Source organism: Vulpes vulpes, chromosome 12, assembly GCF_048418805.1.
Source record: "Vulpes vulpes isolate BD-2025 chromosome 12, VulVul3, whole genome shotgun sequence".
NCBI lineage: Eukaryota > Metazoa > Chordata > Mammalia > Carnivora > Canidae > Vulpes > Vulpes vulpes.
The window spans coordinates 50,667,520-50,687,207 of NC_132791.1; the positions used below are offsets into that span (position 1 = coordinate 50,667,520).

The 19,688-nt window shown below is 38.8% G+C and overlaps 1 protein-coding gene across 1 annotated transcript; it reads right to left on the reverse strand.

Moving 5' to 3' along the window:
- Positions 1–4,707: 4,707 nt before the first annotated feature.
- Positions 4,708–16,837, reverse strand: LOC112917031 (F-box/LRR-repeat protein 21-like). The gene is given in 9 exon segments (XM_025994864.2): positions 4,708–5,862; positions 6,764–6,935; positions 10,149–10,271; positions 10,733–10,968; positions 10,971–11,098; positions 13,189–13,266; positions 14,262–14,359; positions 14,597–14,696; positions 16,792–16,837. Coding segments are annotated over 6 exon segments (1,371 nt in total). The 5' UTR covers positions 13,254–13,266; positions 14,262–14,359; positions 14,597–14,696; positions 16,792–16,837; the 3' UTR covers positions 4,708–5,215.
- Positions 16,838–19,688: the final 2,851 nt, after the last annotated feature.

Consider the following 19,688-nt stretch of genomic DNA (forward strand, 5'->3'; position numbering starts at 1 on the left):
TAGAATTTTTATTTCAACTCATTGTCATTTGGATGTTTGTCAACTAATTTCTGAGGGTTCTCTGATTTTTCTGTCACTTATGGGATCTGACAGGTTTTACTTCTTTGCTTTTTAAAGTTTCTCAGTCCTCAATACATAGGATAAAAAAATATGAATTCCAGCCTCTCTGGACTGCATTTTTGACACTTCTAAAACTAGCTACCTTTCTACCTGAAAATAAGAAAAAGCCTGAAGCTGTTTTCCTGGTACAAGAATAGAGTGTTGTACCATGCTAGACACATATACTTTATAAATATTAAGTGAAAAAATGAGTTAAACGTTGAGTACAGGCAAGGAAGAGTTTCAGCAACATCCTCAGGTTTGTCAAACCGGTCAAAGGGTGAGCTGTTTGCATGGATAAGAGAATTTGCTGGTCTTCACATCCATACTTCCCCACACTATATGAGCAGAACATTTTCTAAATTATAAATGATGACAGTTCAAGAAGATACATCAGTAGTCTCCATTTCAGTAAGACTGCATTACAGGAAGTACTAGGATGAGAAAGAGGATCTGTCTTAAACTGAAGTATCTCATGAAACCAAGTATCTCATGGAAACTCAGCCTCATCTAGCCAAATGCACACCACAGCCACTTATGTCTACACATAATTTTAAATCTAGATTATTCTTTCCTAGTTACATTGACAACAGGTAGTACGGGGAAGTAAGATCATACAAATGTTCAAAGGACCAGAAATAACTGGCTCCCTAGATTTTAGTTAGTGAGAAATGAGTAAGTTGAATGTATCATTCTGGAAACTTACCATGAGTTTCTGCTTAAATCCTTTTGGAATGTAGAAAACTCTAACAGAAAGATTCTATTCTTAGTACAGATATGCTAGAGGAAAATATAATTAACTGAGCTTTATTATTAGAGAAGTAGCTGCATTTGTATGCTAGGACAGATGTATAAGAATGTTCATGATATTGCTCTTTGTCATGGCAATCCCTGGAACAACTCAAATGCTCAAGAGTTGATATGAACAAATAAAATGTGATTTAGTCACAGAATGGAATAGTATACAGTGGTTATAATATATAAGCCTCAGCTAAATATAATAAAATGGATAAGTCATAGCAATATAATTTTGAGTAAAACAAAAAAGGCCTAAATATTATATATAGTATGATTCTTTTTATAAAGTCAAAACAATTAAAACCAAAATGTAATTTTTATGAACACACAGATATGTGATAAATGCATAGGAAAAGGAAATCAAGCAAATAATAAATAAGGGAAGCCACACAGAAAAATTTATTTTCAAGTCAATGTTATCACTTCACAGCTGGGAGGTGATTTCATGAGTATTTATGATATATATGATATATGTTATAGTCGTAACAAGATTTGCAGGTGGGTGGTCAGGAAGAAGAAAGAGTTAATGATAACCTCAGTTCGGGGTCTTTACAACACGACTGGTATATTCTCATAACCAATTATATATTATTCTCTACCGTATCATAACATCTCATGTAAGGCTAGCAAATTAAAACTTAATTTTTAGTGTTTTTTTTTTTAAACTATAACCAATACTGTCTGGTTTGATCATCTACCTTATTGTCAAATAGCTTTCTGTTGTTTCCAGAAATTCAATTTGCTTTCAAAGGACAAAGGCTGTGCTCCCATTGAGAGCACAAAATAGGAAACAGTACAGAGACTTTGAAGACAATTTTTTTTTACATCTTTGTCAACACTTGATATTTTCTATTTCTTTTATAAATTTTTTATTGGTGTTCAATTTGTCAACATATAGAATAACACCCAGTGCTCATCCCGTCAAGTGCCCACCTCAGTGCCCGTCACCCCCACCCCCCGCCCACCTCCCCTTCCACCACCCCTAGTTCGTTTCCCAGAGTTAGGAGTCTTTCATGTTCTGTGAAGACAATTTTGAAAGGAGCTTTAAAATGTTTGAACAATAATCAACCTTCTTAAGTGATTGTTTTAAAAACCAGACTTGTTACCTGGAACAGAGAACTTCCCCAAAGTAGAGCAAGAACGTTGCCTTCTGCTTAGGACCCCATAAGCACTTTCATATCTGTTGATTGGAAATACAAACTTCAGACTAATGGGACTGCTTTTAGAAAGAGCCAAAATGCAGCGCCCTCTGGTGCATTTCCCTAGAGGGCTTTTTAAAATTTTTAATTTCCTTTTCTTTTTCTTTTTATTTATTTTTTAAAAAGATTTTCTTTATTATTATTTATTTTTATTCATTCATTGAGACACAGAGAGAGAGAAAGAAAGAGAGAGAGAGAGAGAGAGAGAGAGAGAGATTGGCAGAGACAGAAGCAGGCTCCATGCAGGGAGCCCGACGTGGGACTCGATCCCGGGTCTCCAGGATCACAGCCCCGCCTGCAGGCGGCGCTAAACCACAGCGCCACCGGGGCTGCCCTCCTTTTCTTTTTAGATTTGAGGGTCAAAATGTTCAGCTTAAAGTACTGTTAAGGTTTGAATGACAGAGAGGTGACAGTACTAACCTATTTTTCATTAGAAAGTGACTGCAAAATATACTTTAAAGACTGTATCAGGTATTAGGTTTGATGACTGTAAATCATGCAAACAAAATTAAGTTTTACTTATAAAATGTTTTGAGTTTTCCACAGAAAAGCAATTTAATGGAAGAACAAGTGGCCATTTTAATCTAGCATCCTTTCATCTTAAGTAAAAAGTACTTTTCTTAGACTTCCAAAGTAAATGGAGACATTTTCATTTGATAAAGCATCAAAAATACTCTGTATTTTCATGTCTTGATTTTGGCTATCCTAAAAATGTTTGCTATTCAATTTATAAACCCAGGAAGTTAGGCCAACTGGGGTCATGTAACTGAGCTGATCAATTTTACTGCATTTTCCTTTGAGTTATTGTAGTGCTTCATTCACTAGGTCCCACAACTAAAGGCCAACATTTAGAGCAGCAAATTGTCCTTCGATGTTCAGGAGGCCACTGGTACTTATTATCGCCCTGTGCTAGCAGGTAACAGGGAGAAACTCCACCTGATATCTTCTTCAGTTCTTCTCTGTTTTGCTCTTTAGTGAGACCATTACTGGTATCCCAGCGCCTACACATTCAAATATATATACTTCCACCCTACTCCTCCACTATACATCATGTTACAGTAATACCCAGTGAGACTGGAGGTTCACCTCTTCAGTATCTCCACCATCGCTCTGACCTCCAACCAGCCGGACTCTCCATCTCGGTTATCCCATTTCCTTTATGTTTGTCGTGTTATCCTGCCCAGACCTTGAGTGCCCTTATTATGTTGCTTCCATATTCTCCTGAAATCTTCAGGTATAAATGACATGATATGCAATAGTAACAACTGTCTCTAAGAAACTGATTTTTTAACCAGTACATCAGTTCCACTCACATTTATTGAGGGTATACTAATATGCCACACACTGGTCTGAGAGTCTCAAACACAAAGGAGAAGAAGGGAAGATGTGCGTTCTTACAGAGCTCACCGTGAGGATGGATGTGGTACAGTGCTTGCATAAGTACATTCTCTGAAAAAGGGATATAAAATATGCTCTTTTTAAAAATTACCACTTATGGGCAGCCCCGGTAGCACAGCGGTTTGGCGCCGCCTGCAGCCTGGGGCGTGATCCTGGAGACCCTGGATCGAGTCCCGCGTCAGGCTCTCTGCATGGAGCCTGCTTCTCCCTCTGCCTGTGTCTCTGCCTCTCATTCTCTCTGTGTGTCTCTATGAATAAATAAACAAAATCTGTAAAAAAAAAAAAAATTACCACTTATAAACCACAAGGTATTCTAATTTCTTTAACAGGTGAGAATATTCAAAGTTTTTTCCTGATTAAAAAATGTTCAAAACTGAAAATAATAAACTATTTTTTTAGCATAATTGCTTTCTTAGAAGGAAAATTAAGATATTGAGGGAAAATGTTAAAGGAACAATTATGGGAATGACAGTACCTAAATAAAACTTATTGAGTGTCTACTATTTGCTAAATATGCTAGATGCTGGGGATACAACAGTGAGCAAAACCTGACAGTGATCTTGCATTGATTAAGCTCACCATTCAGTGGAATTAGCAGAGAATAATCATATAGGTAAACGGCAAATTACGATCGTATTAAGTGCTACAAGTAAGTGGGAGTCACAGAGTGCTGAGAGTCAGAGGCTTCCATGAGGAAATGATAGCTAAAGGAAAGATCTGACGGTGCAGATCTTTGATTGCAAAGACAGCAATCAAAGTAGAAATAAGATATCATCATATACTCTGAGTAGAGGGCACATGGCAGTCTTTAAGGAACTACAAGTGAATGGAGCAGAAAGCCAAGGGGAAGCTAGGGGAGTAATCATGGCAAAAAAGCAGGGAGACGCCAGACCACGGAGGGTTCCATAGGTCATTTTGAGGATATAGCTTCACCCTAAAGGTAATCCATAAGTACTAAAGAGTTTAAGCTGTGTTACTAATTAAATTGTAAGATCACTCCTGCAAAGGATCTCTAGGACGGTTCCACACACAGAGTAGTAGGTCAGTACATGCGGATTCCCTCCCTAAAACACTCGGCAAAATTTACTTTTTTCAAATCTCAGTAGCATATTTAATCAATTAACAATTTCAGTATCTTTATAAAATGATCAGTATTAATTTTAACCTAATGTTCATTTTCCCCCAAGGTAATGTAATAAAGTAGAATTCAAAGTGTATTAGAAATTGTTTATTGAGTTATAATATGATCTTATATTGTGCTAAAAATTAAGTACAAGTAAGTCAGCCCCTGGGTCTGATTTTAATACTACATATCTTGTAAAATATATGAATAGCAAGACGAAAGAGGAGCAGTTAAAGCAGTATAAAGCTATAAATGTCATATTTAGGGATCCAAAGCTCAATATTATAAATTTATTTAGCAAGCTAAAATATGCCTTCAGTGAAGGCTGAAGGACTCATCTACAAATCATGTATAGTTTTTAGCCTATCAACTACCTATTCCCCAATATAGGGTCCACACCCTGTTTATAGAAATTTCTGGCTTTTTAAATCTCTTACATTTTTCCGTATGTTTCTGCTGCAATTGATGAAGATAGTTTGCAAATGATACCTTACCCTAAAATATTTCAGCAATGTATCTTAAAATGTATATTTGCATAGAAAGAAAGAAGCTAATCTTTAACAATTTAAAAAACATTTTAAGAAACTTTAGTAGCCAATTACCAGACAGGCAGGACATCAGGGAACCATATTCTTCCCAGGTATTTGGACACTTCTGTGTGAATTTTATCAAGGCTATACTCATCATCAGGGATCAAAACCTCTTCCATTACAGAGAGCTGCGTTAGTCTTTTCCCACACAGTCTTACAAATTCAATGAATGCACTGCAGCTGACTTCACACTCACTGAGGCCCAAGGCTGTTAAATTTTTACAGTGTTCAGCAATACAAATAAGTTGAGTGTCAAGAGTCTGAAGACCATTATTAGCACATACCACTAACTCAATTAGTCGTGGACAGTTAAGACCTATCCGTCCTAGAACCGCTGTGCTCACTGAACGACCAAAATAAAGGTGAGTAACAGGGGTCTCTTCTTTGAAGAATGCCTCAAATTCTTCTTCGTATAAAAAGAAATACATAACAACATTAACACCAGGGGAGTGTTTAATAAGCGCATCCCAACTTTGTTTTTTAATAGAATGAAATTCAATTTGTCCAGGATTTTCACTCACAACATCAATTCGAAGATGCTCTAGGTTAACATGAGTTTCACTCGAAAGTGCTAGGAGAAGTTCATCACTGAGAATGTAATAATTCAGTGCCAGTTCTCTAAGGCCTTGACAACGATCAGCTACACAAAGGATTCCTGTGGGAAATGGGGAAAAATCCTTAAGAACAAAGAATCACCCTGATACTAATATAACATTTTGTAAATTTAGATCTGACACTAGTTATTCATTATTTGCTGAAATAGACATCAAACTTGGTCAGTTAAGCAGCTGACTCTTGATTTCAGCTGAGGCATTGATCTCATGGTCCTGGGATGGAACCAAGGTTGGGCTCTGTGCACAGCAGGGAGTCTGCTTCAGGATTCTGTCTCCCTCTGCCCCTCCCCCCCACTCACTAGCTCTCTTTGGCACGTTCTCTCTCTCTCTCTCTCTCTCTCTCTCTCTCTCTGAAATAAAGAATACATCTTTAAAAAGAGATAGCTGGGCAGCCCCGGTGACCCAGTGGTTTAGTGAGGCCTTTGGCCCGGGGTGTGATCCTAGGGACCTGGCATTGAGTCCCACGTCGGGCTCCCTGCATGGGGCCTGCTTCTCCCTCTGCCTATGTCTCTGCCTCTCTCTCTCTCTCTCTCTCTCTCCCTCTGTGTCTCTCATGAATAAATAAATAAAATCTTTAAAAAGAAAAAAAGAACATAGCTTAAAAATTAAATATAATAAAATAGACATCAAATGATTTCTGAGGAGTTGGATGTCAAAATATATATAGTTATATATAATAAATATGTATAATAAAATATACATATGACTAAAATACTTTTAGAAGTAACTTAAACTATGTCTACCTTATGGGTGAAGACTTCTTTCAAAAAAGATTACTTTTTAAAATTATGTTTCATAAGCATAAATTGTTCAATATGAAATTGCATTGTTACAATTAGTATAATATAAATTATATGTAATATATATAATATATATAATATGTACTATTATAGTACTAGTATAATAAAAAACATCATGCAAGCTTAAAAAGATATAACCTACCATCAGAGGAAACATGAGGACAGCTACTCATTTTCAGGAGTCTTAGAGTGTCACTATTATTGGCCACGAGAATCTTTAATGAAGGATCATCCACTGGTGTGTCTTCAATTTTGATAGATGATAATGATTTTGAGTTGACAAAGACAACTGTAAGTGCCGACACAAAATGAGACTTGCATGGCAATAAGAAAAGAATTATGAAAGCATTATTTAAAAATCTACAGCTTCAATCAAATAGTTCATTGAAACTCTATCAACATATGCTACAATAACATACTAAAAGCAATCAACAAATTAGCATTTTTTCATGACGCCAATAGCCAGTCAAAATAATTTCTCAAAGATTTAATACACCTTCCAATTATTTTCAATCCTAAGGATCTGATTTTCAATATTAAAAGGATATAATTATATTTATTTCCTAAAATAGGGATTGGCAAATTATTATTTGCTGGCCAAATCCAGTGTTGTCTGTTACTGTATGGCTCTTGAGTTCAGAATGATTTTTATATTTGTAAATAGTTGGAAAAAATTTGTCAAGAATAATATTTTGTGACATATAAAAATTACAAGAAACTTCCAGTGTCCACAATTAAAGTTTGACTGAAATGCAGCCATGTGACTTCATTTACATGTGGTCTATCTATGTCTGCTTTCACACTATAGTGCTAGAGTTGAGTAGCTCCCAAACTACAGCCTGTGGAACCCATAATACTTACTGTCTGAACCTTTTCGACCTCTGTCATAGAATAAATAGAATTTTCATGTTTTATTCACTCCTATATTTCCAGCACCTAAAATAATATCTGGCACATAGTAGGAGATCAATAAATACTTGTCCATAACTAAATGATCTTATTCTTCAGTGATATGCTTTTGCTAGAAAGTTATCTAAGTAAAGATACTTTTAAGATTTTTAATTTATTCATTTGAGAGAGAGAGAGAGTGCACAAGCAGAGGGGAGAAGCAGACTCCCCACTAAGCAGGGAGCTCAACACAAAACTTGATCCCACGACCCTGAGATCATGACCTGAGACAAAGGCAGACAACCGAGCCATCCAGGTGTGCCAATAAAGATACGTTTTTAAAACTTTAAATGTTTTGAAGATTGACAAACAAAACTTTATTTATAGTTTGACTCCAAAATGGGTACAATTTAACAAGTTTTCAGATCCAGTATTTTTTGACACAGATAAGCAATCTGAAAACCAAATTCTTCCATGATCATTTTTCCTTTGTCAAAGTCAGTCTGGGTTCTACCAAAGGTTCTATTACTCCTATGACAATGACTAAATTGGTTAAAAATCTCAATTCATTTATTAAAAAGTATACTGGTTTATATTCATTGTAAATTGATTTACATAAATTTGTAAATGGTAGATGGTTAGATCTCTTTACTAAATTTTATGGTGTCAAAAACAATTAGAGAACTACATCACTTTTTCCTTAAGAAATATAAGGTTTATTTTCCCTTTAAACAACTCGCATGGACTCTTTTAGTCCTGAAGGATATACGTCAGCATTAGAGGACGTACCTCATCATGATATCCACATATTCCTTTAGCATTCTTTATGACTACCAAAATACTGTACTTTTGTTTTATCTTTCCTCAGTTTACAAGTGGAGAAAACTGACACTCAGAGCGATGCACGACTTTGCCAGAAGCCACTACACTCTTTTTAACTGTAGAGGCAGATCTTGGAAGGAAGTGTGCTCATCACTAGTCCTCACCATGGTGCCTGCATCAGCTAACTCAGAACTGAAGCTGATGTGTAACATTTGAGATAGCTTAGAAGCTAAGAATTTCAAGCTAAGCTGATTCCATCATTCATATGCAAGGAAATAACTATTTAGAAGTAGTTAAGTTTTCATCTGATTGCTTATATTACTCAATCCCCAAATGACCCATTTTCCCTGACTATCTCTTAAAAAGATAAACAGGCTAGTGTAAACACTTGAGAACCATGACCCAGTTTACGAGAGAGAAGATGCTGCTATTCCTCTTTCCTCTTCAACAGGAAGGTTTCCATCAGTCAGTTTTACTGACAACCAGAACTCGGTGTTTATTATATATCAGGCACTACTCTAACTCTGGGTTTATAATGGTAAATAAACAAAATAGAATCCCTGCCTTCAAAAACTTTTGTGTTTTGTTACAGGGGATAAGAATAAATATGTTAAATAAGGTAATTTCAAGTACTCAGGAGTGACATAAAGAAAATACTATAATACAGCAGAGTATAATTGGAGAAGGGGGCACTGGTTTAGCAAAAGTGGTCAAGGAAGGTCTGTCTGGGATGGCATTCCAAATGAAGCCTGAATGAAGACAATTATTCGTTTATGCTTATTGAGGCTTCCTAACAGCCATTCATCCTTTCTTTGCTAATCGAGTCTCAATTTTTAGCTGGGCACTTTACCTGTCAGCTAAAAAACGTTTCTAATCTCCCAGAAACCTGGTGTGGCCGCACTGTTAAGTGCTGGCCAATGAGATGTCAACAGAAGCATTACGTGGTTCTCATGGCTAGTGTCCTTGAAAAGCAGGGGGCCTACCCTTTTTCCCCATTTCTTCTACCCTCCTGCCCAGGACAGGATGTAATGCCATCTTAAATGCCTTTAAGAGCAGGGAATACCTGGAAGGAGCTCGGCGGGGTACTAACAACTTCATACCAGCTATGCTCATGCATGGATTTCTTTCAGGTAAGAGAAATAAACTCCAGCCGCACTGTTTAACCTACTATTGCTTTGGAATTTCTACTATACAGAATCCAACATCATCCTAACTGGTACAGTTCATTTAGTGTTATGTTGTTCTACCTCCAATAGAGAGGCTGCAGAATTACAAGAAAGGCATGTGCTGGGGATCCCTGGGTGACTCAATGGTTTAGCGCCTGCCTTTGGCCTAGGGTGTGACCCTGGAGTCCCAGGATCAAGTGCCGCATCAGGCTCCCTGCATAGAGCCTGCTTCTCCCTCTACCTGTGTCTCTCTCTCTCTCTCTCTCTCTCTCTCTCTCTCTGTCTCTTATGAATAAATAAATAAAATCTTAAAAAAAAAAAAAAAGAAAGTCATGCATTACTGGCCATACACACTCTATATTCAAAGAAACTAAGTAAACTTGCACTTGAAAATCCTAAGTATAACACCTAAATTTTATATTAATGATGGCTACTGTAGAAACAATTATTAAAATTACAAAGTATATCTAAAGGATGAAACCATCCATAAGCTATTTCACAAAACAAAGTGCTAGTCAATAGAAAACTGCTTTAAGTAATTCTTTGAACATAAGGAGGACATGGCATGTTTTTAGGGGAAGAATCCTTTTTGCCTAGATTGAAATATTTGAGAATTTTTGTATATATCACATAAAAGCCTAGCATCTTTACCTTTGACACATTCATAAAACTTGGCTTGGCCGTTGAAATCAACCCCAAGGTCTGGATAGAACAATTTACCAGCTGAGAAAGTATATAGCAGGCAGCTTCTGCTGATTCAGTACTACTATCAACCTATAAAGACAATTTTAAATCTTTATTTCCTGAAGGTGAGTTATCAGAAAGTTATTGGCAATATAACTATGGAACAGAATTCAACTGCAACACTTTATTTATCCTGTCAAGCTATGTATCAAATTGATATTTCTTCTTTATATAAAAGATCTCAGACAAGAAAATGATAAATAGAGCTGAGGACAAAGTAACTTTCTAAGTGTTTCATATTTTCAAATCCTTTACAATGACCTGAATTTCAGTAGTACCATCCAGATGAAGAAAACTGAGGTTTAAGTTATACGTAAGTTCATATCTCAGTCCATGCAAATAATTACAAAAACAAAAACAAACCCCCAGGAAATAGCTTGGAGTAAAGATTCTGCAAAATTCACTGATTGCTTCAGCATAATGATTTAGATACACAACTATGACACTAACAAAAATGTAAGTTGTTTCTATTTAATGCTTATCCTTCTCACCTTAAAGCTGACATATTGGAGATGGGTAGCATGCTTTTTAATGATCTGCTGAATGAGACCCGGATGGGTAGACTTAAAATATGAAGTCGCTGATTGATTCAGTTCAAATTCAAACTTTCTCCAGAGGTCAGGAATATGAAAAACTTCATTCCATTTCCTACATACCGAAGACGCCCGGGCCCGATCTATTAAAGGAAGATACTGAAAAATGCGTAATACTACATAGTGAGGCAAACCCCCCAGTCTAGAAGGACAGCCGGCAAATGGGTGTGGTTGAGAGAAGAGTAGAACCCAACTTTTGGTTGTTTCACTGCTGATGAGTACTGGACAATCTTATTCACAACAGATAAATTGTTCCTCTTCATTCTGTAAACATTAAAGATTTTGTTATTATATTTTCCACATTTCCCTCAGACATCTATACTCTGATTGCACAAAATAACATTAGAAAATGAAAAACAGTTAAATTTTAATAGTAATCTTCCACTTTCACACACTGATAGGTACTGCCATATGCTAGGCATACAGATGTAAGTAAGAGGGAACTTGCTCTCAAAAAGCTATGGCCAAATGGTGAAATACCATGGTAAGTGCCATCCCTGACATTGGGACAAGCTGCACTGCAAGAATAAAGCCATGACATGTGTTGAGCTTGTGTGTGGGAGAGAATTGTTGGGGAGGCTTCCAGAAGGGAACATCCATGGAAGCACTGTGTCTCCCAGGTTCATTCCTGGTTAATTAGGAAGTATTACATAGCAATTGTGCTAACAACTCCTGGGGTCCTGAAAGACAGTAAATTGTTATCAAAAGCAGAGGCCTGGAAAAGCCCCAGCTCAGCCATTGACTGACCATGCAATCTTGTCTGAGCAAATGTAAGCCTCAGCTTCCTCATCTGAAAAACAGGGAAAATAGCAGTACCTAATCACATAAGGCAGTTGTGAGGATTAAAGCATCTAAGTACCAGAACATAGTAAAGGCTTAATAAATGTTGCATTCTTGTTGTGTTAAACTGTCCAATGCATTTTTCTGAACTAATTTCATTATTTAATTTGAAGCACAATTTTCAGGTGACACATAGGACATAGGAGCTCTAGAGAAGCTGGACCTAGCAGGGATACAGCCTGTTTAAAGAACACACCTGACGCTCACTAGCAAATGTGAAAGAGCAAAGGAATGGTCATTCTTCCCCAACAAAAGATATAATGAATCTTCAGGTAGGAGCCAGCTTGAGACACAACTAAGTTACAACAAATTTCAGGTCCAGATGTACCCAAGTATATAGTGTTATCTTGTACATATATTCTACATAGGAATCCAAAGTATTTTAAGTATACAATCATTTGAGAGACAAAATAATGGTAAGAGTGATTCTCAACTTTATTTTTATCAACTTTATCAACTTTGGTTGACTACTTAATCCTCTTTTCATCCATGAATGTTAGAAATGTATATATCTCTGATGTGAATCACTTCTTAGCCATATTAGAGAGCTGCATATACCAAAGCAGGTCTAACCTATAAAGTTGCTGAACAAAATGAAAGGTCACCTTCAGGGTTTGGAAAACTAAAATGGAAAACAGAAATAGTTGCAAAGCTGTACCTCAAGCATCCAGCGAAAGAGCTATCGCACGTTTAGTATGACTCAACCAATTATACACATAACTGAGAACTGGCCCAGTAATGTAGAATATATCAAAATGCTGATACTAATAATTCAAAGCACACTTGAAATATGCTTATTTTGTGTGTTTTTTTCGAAATATGCTTAATTTGAAAGGGTTGCCCTACTCTTTAATTTTAATTCCCTAAAATGAAATGTGTTGGCCCAGGTAAGATTAAAGAATGGACAGTGAATCCTAAATTCTGATAGGGAGCACATTTACGGACATTTTGCTTGTATGTGTTTTATTTGATAACCTTATAGGATAGGTTGTTACAATTTCACTAAGTTATCACAAAAAGAGTTATCCCTAATATAATCCTTCACTGGAAAAGAAGCATGGCCAAAAGTAAACATTTCATCTAAATGTCAGGTTAGCAAGTTGCCCTGTAGTTGTAAGCAAAGAGACTGTATTATATATTCAAACTGACTCCATATAACATGGACAGATTGTTTTAATTGTTTATTCAGTAAAATAAATAATTGTAAAATTGTTTATTCAGCTCACTGATAGAATCACCATAAACAAGACATTAAATGAATACCAGTCACCCTATTAAAAATAACATTTTGATGTGTTTTCTTTGTGTACATTCATTTTCAGAGTAGAAAACTCATCCACAAATCATATATTTTACATAAGTCATATCAATGAGAATCAGTTAAACATATTTTAGAATGCAAGACAAATTAATCTTTACTAGCTTGAAAATCCTTATATAAAAATTCCAACCTAAACATACATGATCATTTTAAAAAACTGATGATTGCTTTTTCAAACTGCCAACTTTCTTACCTAAAGAAGGCTTCCAAGTTATAGTTCACTCTGAAGGCTGCCATGGGGTACTCACCAACATCCATTTGATTTCACTTCCTAGCTTGGCAAAATACCACAAAAACACATTCATCAGAATGTATAAGTAAAAATCCAATAATTTTTATGCTTAGGATATTCACCTATCATCTCATTTTGTTCAAGGATATTGTTAGGAAATTATTGATTCCCAAGCAATTGTTTTTTACTCGGGAGGAAACCAGTCCAAAAAACAACTAGCCTAGTTAGTGGGAATATTGTAACCCTTGTTAGGAATCAGACTGGAAGCTCTACTAAGAAATCTGTGGATCAAACAGTCAAATGGCTCTGTAAATTTCCATTTTAATGAACATAAATGGAGAGATATTACAAAAAATTTAAGTAGTCCAAGATTATATTTATTTGTTTGTAGGCTGTGTAAACTTTAAGTTTCAGTTTTTAGGAGCACATAATGCCACTACAGTTATAATAATTAAATAAGAAGACATATAAATTTTATTGAATATTTGTTTGACTATTAACTGCACAACATATATACTTTTGTGGGGTTTTCTTCTGAGTTTTTCACTTCTGTCGATAGATATAATTAATTCATTCATACTCAATCGATTCATTCATACTGTCTTTGAGGTCTGACCAATTTTAGGGAAAGTAACCTGCCAAAGTTTGAAGCAGTCTATGGACATGAAAGAAAATAGTAACAGGTCTACACCAGGATAAAACTCACTGCCTTGGCATCATGAATAAATGCTGTAAAGTCAAGGTAAATAAATAAATGCATCCTACTACCTTCATAAGCCAAATTCAACTGTACAGAGGAGGTGGAGGAGACAACCCATTAATCCACTAAAAACTTCTCTTAACTGCTATCTACTACCCGCAGCTCTCAATTTCTCTCTGAATCCTACTCCTAACATAGAGCTTTGGAGAACAGATATAATGTACTTGAGCTCAACATCCACAATTTAATTTCCCCACCACTACCTGATGTCCTACTATTACCCAAACCACTATTTACAAGGTAATTTCTTTTTTCTTTTTTTTTTTTTACTTACAAATTTATTTTTTTTATTGGTGTTCAATTTTACAAGGTAATTTCAAGGTTGGTTCTCCCACTTTACATTCTTCTCCAGAAGTAGGCAGAAAGGAGCTCCTGGCACATTTTCAAAGAACATCACAAAATAAGGGAAAGACAAGTTAAGGGACTTGTATTCCTCTCATAAGATGTCACACTCAATTTTATTTACTGCAGAAACTTTTCTACTGAGTTATCAAAATAGCTAATCCTGTGTTTGCAGGCTGCTCTGTGTGCTGGAGAATACAGTGGTAACCTAGTAAAGGTACAGAAAGAGTGAATGACTAAACCCCTAAGAAGATGGTGAGAAAGTACCTATCTGAGATCAATTCACTGGAGTCTTCAGGATCAGATGAACTACTTCTTTGGGTACTGAAGAAACTTGATGGCTGTTTCAGAGTCACTATCCAGAATTCTGAGTGACAGGAGAACATAAAACCAGAATACGGGACACCATCAAGTGATGGAGAGCCTGACACTGATCTTCAGTGCAATTCTAGAGCTTGGAAAAGGTTTATTAGCATTTGGTAAAGAGTGTAACAATGACTCAAAGTCCACTTAGTGGCTTCACTAACCACCCTAACCCAACTTCCTTTTTTTGTTATGTTTACTAGTTTGGTCGAACAGGTGACTATGTGAATTGGATCCTCTAAGACTATCTAAGAATAATCTCCAACAAGTATTCTTGAGAAGAACATTTCCAAAAACCGATTAAATGAAAGACTGAACATCCAAAGCCAACCTGGTGGCAGCAGTGGAAACCAGCTTTTGCACCATCACCAAATTCTTCCGGATTAGTTAAATGAATACTCAGAAAGTACTCTGAAAAGTTTCAAGTTTTCAATCATCACAACACTAGAAATGTTGTGTAAATATTACAGATAACAGGATAAAGATTCAAAACTACCTAAAAGCCTACACAAATTTGTTGGAAGCACCAAGATGAAAATGAATAGAAATAATTATCAAATGTCATTTATTTAATTTGCTTTCTAAAGCAGCACACTGCAATCTTATCACTGCCACCACAGATGAGAAGGCTTCTGCTAATGGGTCTGAATTCCCCGTCATGGGTGCAATGGCAAGGAAGGTATGGGCCTGGACAGGAGAGCTGAAGGTCTGCTTCAGAATACAGCTCTTAAACACACAGCTTTCTAATAAAAGAATCAATGATGCTAAGGACCAACACTTCTGCCCAATAAATACCACCCAAGTACAGAACAAAAACATAATTAAAAAAAAAAAAACTACATTCTTTACAGTTCACATGACCTTAGTTGCCCTCTAAATAAAAAACTGCCATTTTAAAAAAGTACAATATCATCAAATTACAATATCACCAAGGGTTCAACACGACAGAGTATTATGTCAAATAAATATTTCCTAAAGCAATGATTTCCAGCATTTTGGTGTCCTCCTATTTCACCACCGATTTAGCAGTTTTCTATATTGTCTTCTAAGTCTCTCTGTGATATTAAGATACAGTTTTTTTTAAAAGAAAACTTTAAATTTTAAAATAGGCCTATCTCCTTTTAATGACTCATAGAAAAACTGAAGTTTTCAAAATATATGTGGATTGAAAACACCTTCTGAGATGCAAGAAGAGGGTTACACAGAACTTGAACCAGGCAATCTGTTAGAATCCCTGAATTGGGGTTAGAAGGCATCTTTTCCCTCTCCTGTCCCCCCCTCCCCTCCTTCTTCCTCTCCCAGCCCCACCAGCCAGACTCCTTAAAAGAAAAGGCCCTGAGGACAGCAAGCCCGGCCCTCTCCAGGCCCCAAGCCTGAACTGGGGAGGGTCCCACCCTAGGCTGGACACATTAAGGGTTCTCACAATGAATACAACGCACGCAAGAAAGCATTTCTCAGCATTACTTTCCAGGAAAATAATCAATTCATTCAACTTCACATTTTGGGCAAAGTTTCTGGGCACAGGTGCCAAGGCAAAAACCAGTCCACCTTTGAGTGCAGGCCCTCCCAAGTCACGGGAAGGGTTTCAGTCGACCTCTCGGCCATCTCTTGGTGGCAAACATGAACTCTCACTCGTTACCCTCCTGCGACCTGTGACTCCTGCAGCGGTCGTGCAAAGGCGACCGCGTGGATCAGGGGCCGCGGCGCCTTTCCTGCAACTGCCCGTATTCAACCCAGCGGCGAGGGCTTGTTTGAGGGCCGCGGGGGCCAAAGCGCATCCCCACAGCGCTTACCCCCCAAAGAGGAAGAAAACGACCGAATCCGGGGACGCGGGTCCCGCGCAGGCCGCTGCGGGGAAATGCGCACGGTGAGAGGCGAGCCACGCGGGGCTGACACCCCCTCGGGGAAAGCGAGTGCTGCCCTGGGCTCCCACCACCCCCAGCCTCGGGCGGCGGCGGCCCCGCGGGGAGGAGGCAGGGCTCCGCGGGGAGGAGGCAGGGCTCCGCGGGCGGCGCGTCCCGGGCCGCGCACCACCCGCCGCCTGAGCCAGGACCCGCGCCCTCCTCGGAGACCGCGCGACCCTCACAAAGAAATGCTACCTCCAAGCCCGCGGCCGCGGAGCGGGGGATCCGCGCGCGCGTCCTGGCGTCCGCAGGCCCGGCTGCCGGGCAGCGACCGTGCGCCCAAGGCGGTCGGGGAGCCGGGAGCCGGGAGCCGGGAGCCGGGAGCCGGGAGCCGGGAGCCGGGAGCCGGGAGCCGGCTGCGCGCCCAAGACCCCCGAGGCCGTGGGCGTGGCCCCGGCCCGCCCCGCCCCGCCCCGCACGCGTCCCGGGCGGGTGCAGCCTGAGGTAGGAGCGCGCGGGGCGCACCTGCTCCAAGGTTCCCCGAGGGCCGCTCCTTAGGTGGTGAGTGGGAGGCTGCCCGCTGGTCTTCAGCTGCGCCTCTGTGGCCACCTGCGCTGTCAAACTGACGGCCAGCCAAATGCCAGGAAGCTAATACTTCCAGCTTCTGGAAATAACCCTCCCCGGGAAAGGGCACCCCTTTATTAATATACAAATCGTTGAAGCTTAAGATATCAGAAGTGGGGGAATCCCTGGGTGGCGCAGCGGTTTGGCGCCTGCCTTTGGCCCAGGGCGCGATCCTGGGGACCCGGGATCGAGTCCCACGTCCCGGCTCCCGGTGCATGGAGCCTGCTTCTCCCTCTGCCTGTGTCTCTGCCTCTCTCTCTCTCTCTCTCTGTGACTATCATAAAAAAAAAAAAAAAAAAAGACTTTATTTATTTATTCATGAGAGAGAGAGAGAGAGAGAGAGAGGCAGAGACAGAAGCAGGCTCCATGCTGGGAGCCCGACGTGGGACTCGATCCTGGGACTCCAGGATCGCGCCCTGGGCCAAAGGCAGGCGCCAAACCGCTGCGCCACCCAGGGGTCCCCTAAATAAATAAAGTCTTTAAAAAAAATATATCAGAAGTGGCAACAGGTCAGTGTTAAATATGTATATATTACCTCCCTATCCTGTGCTACATCTCAATCCCTGGGGCTAACCACTGCAATAGTTCATTGTGTAAACTACCAGACCTTCCATACCTACACACAAGAAAAGTACACAGAGGTCAGGATTTTATTACTTTTTCTAAATCATTAGTTCTTTTAAAATCTGAGCTCAAACTCTACCTAATGTTCTGGGACTTCTGTTTTTGCTTATTATCATGGTCATGGTTACATTTTGACACAGTTCCCCTGGAGAGGTTTTTTTTTTTTTTTCCCCCTCAAACAGCTTTATTGGGGTATAATGAACAAACTGCACACCCTTCAAGCATAAAACTTGATAAGTTTTTGACACCCTTGAAACAACCACTACAATCAAGAGAATGAATATATGTACAACTTCCAAAAGTTTCTTTATCCCCTTCTGTAACCCCTCATTCAACACCAGCTTTCTGACACTATGCATTAGTTTGCATTTTCTCAAATTTTACGTAAATTGAATCACAGATAATCACAGAGTAGTACTCTTTTTTATCTGGCTATGTGCACTCAGCATAATTGTATTGACATTCATCCAGGTTACTGGATGTATCATAGTTCTTTTTTATTGCTGAGTAGTATTCCAGTGTATGGATATACCACAGTTTGTGTATTCATTCACCTGAAGATGGACATTTAGGTTATTTCTAGTTTGGCACTATCACAAAATAAAGGTGCTATGAGCATTGTTGTACACATCTTTTTTTTTTTAAGATTTTATTTATTCATGAGAGACAGAGAGACAGAGAGAGAGGCAGAGACACAGGCAGAGGGAGAAGTAGGCTCCATGCAGGGAGCCCAATGTGGGACTCAATCCCAGGACCCTAGGATCACATCCTGTGCTGAAGGCAGATGCTCAACCACTGAGCCACCCAGGTGTCCCCGTATACATCTTTGTATATAGTTATGCTTTCATTTCTCTGGGTGAAATACACAGGATGGAAATAGCTGCACTGTATATAAGGCAGGCATATGTTTTACATTCTATAGAAGACTGCCATTGTGTTTCCAAGGAGGCTATTTTATATACCTGCCAGCAGTTTATTAGAGATCCATTTCTTCCACATCCTCACCCATATGTTTTAATCTGATAGTGTCTAGGGGTATCACAGTACAGATTTTTAAATTATTTTTTTTATTTTTTAGATTTTGTTTATTTACTTGAGAGAGAGAGAGAGAGACAGAGATGGCAACAGCACAAGTTGGGAGGAGAAGGAGAAGCAGGCTCCCTCATGAGCAGGGAGCCCAACAGGGGGCCTGATCCCAGGACCCCGAGATCACGACCTGAGCCAAAGGCAGACAGTCAACCAACAGAGTCACCCAGGCGCCCCACAGTACAGTTTTAATTTACATTTCCCTAATGAATAACAATGTTGAGCATTTTTTTGTCCCCATGTAGTTATTTGCTATCTGTACATCTTTTTGGTGAAGAGTCTATTTAAATCTTTTGCCTAATTTTAGTTGGTTGGTTTTTCTCATTTTTGAGTTTGGAAAATTCCTTCTATATTCTAGATACAATTCCTCTATCAGATATGTGATTGTTAGAAGGTGGGGAAGGGACTAGAAAATAATCCCCCAAATCAAGAAGGCGCTTTTATTTTTAGACTGAAAAACAAAGCAGGCCACCCCGTACAGTTAACACAGTTTTTTTCAGGGTAACTTAATGACAAGGAAGATGTGGTGGGTAATAATCCAGGTGTGCAATTATTCTCCATAAAGTCTGGACCTTAGTCTACAGATTTTTATAGTGCAAGGGGATTGGCAGAAGGGCAGCGTAGGGAGATAGAAGGGTTCAGGTGTGCCTACTTGACATCAAACATTCCATTAGATCTTCTAGCACCACCTGTGCCAGGAAGGCAAGATAGTGGTATCTTTAACAAATTTACAGAAGGCCAAAGCAAGCCTACCCCCCTCTTGGCCTTGGCTGGCATTTCTAAGGTATGTATATTAATCTCCAAGGGGTTCCAGAAGC